The sequence below is a fragment of the Paramormyrops kingsleyae genome, chromosome 2 (genome assembly GCF_048594095.1).
Source record: "Paramormyrops kingsleyae isolate MSU_618 chromosome 2, PKINGS_0.4, whole genome shotgun sequence".
NCBI classification, from domain to species: Eukaryota; Metazoa; Chordata; class Actinopteri; order Osteoglossiformes; family Mormyridae; genus Paramormyrops; species Paramormyrops kingsleyae.
Window position 1 is genome coordinate 35,231,338 of NC_132798.1, and position 5,859 is coordinate 35,237,196.

Genomic DNA, 5,859 nt, shown 5'->3' on the forward strand with positions numbered 1-5,859 from the left:
TACACTTACGTCATTGACCGGAAGCGGATTCCAATCATATGAGGCCCTTTTTTTTGGACCGGAAGTGGGCAACTGGCCGACAGCTTCGGAGGGTTGCGGAGCGCTTCTCGATTCTATGGTAATGAGAAAAAGCGGTTTAAACATTAAAACTGTTGGTATCGTTATTTCGTGTCGGCAGGACGATCTGTAGGTCTGGCAGAGGGGTAGATGATAGCGGACTTTTTGTTTCTTGAGGAATGCAGCCTGCTAATTGCTAACTGCGTTTAGAGGGCAGGAGAGGCACGACTCCATTTTAACTGGCAAATTAACTCGATGTTTTATCTATATTCGGCTCCGAATAATGGGGCCGCCCATTTAGTGTAATAGCTTCCAAACCGGGTAGCTGGTTACCAAAAGTTGGCGAATGTTCTGCATACTTTAATTGCCAGGCTACCGCTATGGTTCAGGTGTCACTGGCTAACTTACGTCGTTGGCTTGGTTTCGTAGCAAGTGAAGGGTGTTAGTAATGGGGACTGCTTTACGGTGCTGAACTGGTAGTATAGCAGCCTAAACTATACGCGTAAATTGTATGTCCACACACCTCCTCAGAACTCTCCATATACTGAATGCCTCCTTTGATGTTGACCCTCCTCTTCAGTGGTGATTTTGTTCCTATAAAGAAGTGGGACCCTTCTCATTGTCTACACTTGTTCGCGTTTACTCGTATTTAAGCCTTTGCGCAGCAACCATGGTAGACACTAAATTAACTCTGTAACAGTTTTTGGTATTTTACTATTGAACGTTTAATGTATCGTGAATTATGTGTTACTGGGTTTGAAATACGTATCTGCATATCGGTGACGTTGAACTTCCTGGAGAATCTTCGCCATGTGTTTGGCTGATGAACCCTGATGATCCCGGTGTATGGAGTGAATCATTGTTCTCCATGTATCCATCTGGATGTTTCTTGAGAGCAAGTTAAAGATCTGTGTGACCACAGCCAGTTCACTTCTTCAGAATCTAACAGTGTAACTTCAGGGATTTGAAGCCTGGTCTTTAACCAACAAATTTGTTGCTCTTTGTACGTTCAGGAAGAGATGTCAGGAGACAGTATGGTCAGCTCGGCAGTGCCAGCAGCTACGACTAGGACCACATCTTTTAAGGGCTCCAGTCCCAGCTCCAAGTATGTGAAGCTGAATGTGGGAGGGGCGCTGTACTATACCACCATGCAGACACTCACCAAACAGGACACCATGCTGAAGGCCATGTTCAGTGGCAGGATGGAGGTGCTAACGGACAGTGAAGGTGCTGATCGGCCGGGGGGGGTGGGGTTAAGCAGCAAGACTGTGCTGCTGATTATCCATTTTAGTCTCTCTGGATGTGTGTCTATGTTCTGGGTCTTTTGATTTTGAGTTACTGTTTCATGTTGGTTCATTTCATAGTATCTAATTACTAACCAAACTCACTTAGCTTGAATGTATTTCTGAAACCTTTTCTAAATCATTTAAAAATTGCCGTCGTACAATATGTTTATTCCTCTAGATGTTTTTGTCTGCTAATCATGTGCCTTTCTGGCCTGCTGGCAAGAATCAAAGCTTTTGTGAAAGCACAAAGCCTCCCTGATTTTAGCCGCTGAAAGAAATAATTAGTGCATTGTCTAAACTGAGAGCTGAAGCTTGATTTAGTCTGGGGGTGTTTGTTAGGAGCAGAGTCTGTTGTGCTGTACTAAATTTACATCGGTACTAGTGAATGATTTTTCTCCCAGAATTTTTTAATTATTTTATTTTTATATTCTATAGCCTATAATTTGATCCCCAAAACCCTGGTTGATGATATTCTCCATTGTTGATGGATGTTAAGGTAACTGATACTTTGCTACAAGTGTATTAAGTTCCAGTTCCATCCCCAGGCTGGATCCTCATTGACCGCTGTGGGAAACATTTCGGGACTATCCTAAACTACCTGCGGGATGGGGCAGTGCCACTTCCTGAGAGCCGGCGAGAGGTGGAGGAGCTGCTAGCCGAGGCCAAGTACTACCTGGTCCAAGGGCTGGCAGATGAGTGCCATGCTGCCCTGCAGGTGCAGTGATCTCCCTCAGCCCTGCTGAGCCTCTCCCTCATTACTGGTACCACTGTGTGGAGGATACAGAGTAACCAGCTTGTCCATTGCAGAATCTCTCTCATCTGTGAAAAGCATTATGGTTGTAGGAAAGTCAGAGGCTCTGTTTGAACTCCAGTAACTCACAGTTTGTATTCACTGTATTTAATTTCTGATACTGCCTGCCTGTTGCACTTTCATTTATTGCCAAGAAACTCCTTTGATCTTGCGTCAGCGGGCTCACGTGAGTTTTGTTTCAGAACAAGGACACTTATGAGCCGTTCTGCAAGGTGCCCCTGGTGACCTCTTCCAAGGATGAGCAGCGACTCATCGCCACCTCCAATAAGGTAGGCAGGCTATCCTGTGAGACGTGGTGAGAAATCAAGTTTAGAAATGTAACCCCTTAACCTGGGCTTTTGCCTTTTCTCTCCATTCAGCCGACAGTAAAGCTGCTGTACAACAGAAGCAACAATAAGTACTCCTACACCAGGTAAGGTGGGCCCATGCGGGAAGTAGAGTGAGAAAGGGGAAGGTCTGCCTGCTACGAGGCTGCTGTCACCCCAGTGTGCCGAGTTCCCCTGCCTGACCACATTCCACTGTGCGTTGCAGCAACTCTGATGACAACATGCTGAAGAACATCGAACTGTTTGATAAGCTGTCGTTGCGCTTCAACGGACGAGTGCTCTTCATCAAGGACGTCATCGGGGACGAGATCTGCTGCTGGTCCTTCTATGGCCAGGGCCGCAAGATCGCTGAGGTGTGCTGCACTTCCATCGTCTATGCCACAGAGAAGAAGCAAACCAAGGTACCGTATACGTGGAGTAAGGGGCTAGGCTTAGCAATGACTGGAATAATTTAATTGGCTTGAATGTAAAAGACGTATGTAGGTGGAGCTAGGCTGTCATGCAGGTAGTAGTGTAAACCAGTGTTTCCCAAACCAGTCCTCAAGGCACACTGGACAGATCCACATTTTTGTTTTATCCCAATTCCCAGAACACCTGACCTAAGCAATCAGGAGCTCTAAGTACCTTACCTACTTTGCTGTTTCCTTTTACACAATGATAATGGTCTGAAACTTGTGTCTTTACTGTGCATATGACATACTTCTTGAAACTTCTTGAACAGGTGTGCTGGGAACTGGGATAAAACAACAATGTGGATTTGGCCAGTGTGCCCAGAGCGTTTGTTCGGGAAACACGGGTGTCAATGGCTAAGTAATATAGATAGCTATGTCAGTTTGCTGGTGTCCTGCTTTAGCTCTATAGCACTGTTTCCCAGCTGGTGGGCCACAGGACCAATTTCATTGGGTCGCAGAGTTTCTGGTAAAAAAAAAAAAAAAAGCTCATGTCGGATTTTTATGTGTATGACCACATTGTGCTACTGTTACTGCACTATGTTTTTGGAAATGACCTTGTTTCAAAATTCAAACAACTTGGGTCATGATATAACAACCTAGGAAAAGTGTCGGTCCTGAGGCTAAAGCAGGTGAGAAGCACTGCTCTGTAGCACTTGTGCTGTACAGCTACCGTGCTGTACAGGTAACTGACACAGGCACCTTGGCTAACTTTCTGGCAAACACATTAAGCAGTTAATACAGCTTATTTTGTAATAGTGTATAAAAAAAGAACAGTTTTCTCTGTGTAGTCCTGATGTTTCTGGTGCATCCCTCCAAGGTGGAGTTCCCAGAGGCCCGCATCTATGAAGAGACACTCAACATCCTGCTGTATGAATCCCAGGATGGCAGAGGGCCTGACAATGCCCTGTTGGAGGCCACGGGAGGCGCCGCAGGCCGCTCGCATCACCTAGATGAGGATGAGGAGCGCGAGCGCATTGAGCGTGTACGCCGGATCCACGTGAAGAGGCCGGATGACCGCACGCACCACCACCAGTGACCGTGTCACGTGTAAACACAAGCCGTACGTAAACATGCATCCACACACGTACCCTCACAACTAGAAGCCTGTGGCCCGTGCCTTATAACAACCACCGCTCCCCGCACAGGAGCCCCCCCAGTTACCCCCAGCTGGGGTCGGGACTCTTTCCGGAGCCATGGTGCTCCTGGTTTTTGAATCTGCTTCACTATGACTGACGCGATGCCTGAAGCCGAGGGCTCGCCGCAGCACGTGTCTTTTGGCACCACATCCCCCCTGTTCTGGTGGGGAATGGGTGGGAGATATGTGTCTGGGGAGGAGCAACGCAGTCTGTGTCTTGGCAGTCCATGTCATTCTGAGCTGGAAATGCAGACAAGCGTAACTCTCCTTCACAGTCAAACTGGTGGTGCCCCGACGCAGTCTTCAACCAAACCAGAACATTCCTCTGAGCTCTACAGTGCATTAGCGCTTTGCGATTAGCTTAGTGGATTCCCCTCAGCTGCCCTAATTTGTCTTGCTGTGACGTCATGGTGGCCGTTCCGGCATGGGAGGTAAATATCTTTTTAAGAATCAGCCGTGGGATTACAGGACTGCTCATTTATAATCCTGTAGGGCTAAGTCTGGGACATTTCTATTCCAGCCAGGCACCAAGCCACCCTCCTCCTGCCTTCCGGTCTGTTTGTCTTTTCCTCAACCCTTAATTCTGTAATAAGAGCTGGGAATATTTTGGATTCTGTTATCCAGGACTGTAATTGACTGGCTATGTTTTAATGATGGTCCCAGTCCTGGAAGGTTATAGCTTCTGTTGGTTTATCTTTCCTTTTTCCTTTTTTTTTTTTTTAATGAAGAGCTGTCATCTTCCAGTATTGAGTGACTAATCCAAGTTAGTTTAGTTCAAGAAAAGTTATAGTCAGGGAAGATTTTAAGGAAGACTTGAGAGCTTTACTCCACCACCCAACATTTGGTTATCAGGTGGTGTTTAATTAATCATCTGTCACATCATCCTGAAAACGTCTCTTATGTAAGTGTAGTCCATGTGTGTTCCAAATAATATAATTTGAGTCTTAATAATGCTGTGCAAAAGCATGTATGAAAAATAGATGGATGGAAGTGTACAAGTTCCACACAGAAATTTGAAACAGATTTAATTTTATAAATGTTATGTCTGAAAAGTTTGTAGTAAGTGTGCAGAAGCATTTTGGGTGTTAAGGTGTTCAGAGGAGAGTGAATTTGAACACGTCTGACTTTTATAATGTTCATTATTTGAAGTATACTATTGGTGGTGGTGAAAAACCATTTTGGAGGTGAAAGGGTGAGGTAGTGTTGGTATTCTGTTTCTGGTCCACCAGAGGACAGTGTTTCACAAAATTTTTCAAGACCATAGAAGGCTTATTTTGCACTGTTAATTTTGCGTGTCTTAATTTTGTTTGTCTTAGGTATTTTCCCCAGTTGTTTTAGTTTGGTAATGGAGCAGCAGACATCCAATGCCCCTCATTTAATTCAGTCCAGTATCCGTATGCTTTGTGTTTTGAAAATGTAAGTTTTGGGCATGGTGTGAGTTGTTCAGTTGTTAATTTCATGTGTAGAATTGGAGACTAAGACCAAAATGGGAAGCATATTCCTTTATCCCTTTTACAGAAAGTTATTTAAAAACTAAAAACTTGTGCTGCATTGTAACTTTTTTTGAAAGGAATGATTGGTTTGTTAGGCTTAAGTACAAGTTTGTTTTTTAAGCAATCATTTCACAATGAAAATCTTTGTACATATGCACAGTGAAGTGTCTTATATTTATACATTATCACAATAAAAACACTTTAAGTATACTTGTGATGTGTGTTTTGTATATGCTGTGATATCATAGATAAAATACTTTAAATGCTTTTTCATACCAAAAATCAATGTTTTTCGAAGG

At 44.4% G+C, this 5,859-nt stretch overlaps 1 protein-coding gene across 1 annotated transcript; it reads left to right on the forward strand.

Moving 5' to 3' along the window:
• Positions 1 to 8: 8 nt before the first annotated feature.
• kctd10 (potassium channel tetramerization domain containing 10) lies at positions 9 to 5,770 on the forward strand. Its single transcript, XM_023833345.2, has 7 exons — positions 9 to 118; positions 1,071 to 1,284; positions 1,889 to 2,058; positions 2,337 to 2,423; positions 2,514 to 2,566; positions 2,686 to 2,881; positions 3,750 to 5,770. The coding sequence occupies exons 1-7, from the start codon at positions 116 to 118 to the stop codon at positions 3,966 to 3,968; spliced, it is 942 nt and encodes a 313-aa protein (XP_023689113.1). The 5' UTR covers positions 9 to 115; the 3' UTR covers positions 3,969 to 5,770.
• The last annotated feature ends 89 nt before the right edge of the window (positions 5,771 to 5,859 follow it).

What these genes read in the sequence shown, in the direction of transcription:
- kctd10 (XM_023833345.2), top strand. An exon ending in TCATCGCCACCTCCAATAAG is followed by an intron (nt 2,424 to 2,513) that starts GTAGGCAGGCTA and finishes CTCTCCATTCAG; the next exon opens with CCGACAGTAAAGCTGCTGTA. An exon ending in AATAAGTACTCCTACACCAG is followed by an intron (nt 2,567 to 2,685) that starts GTAAGGTGGGCC and finishes TGTGCGTTGCAG; the next exon opens with CAACTCTGATGACAACATGC.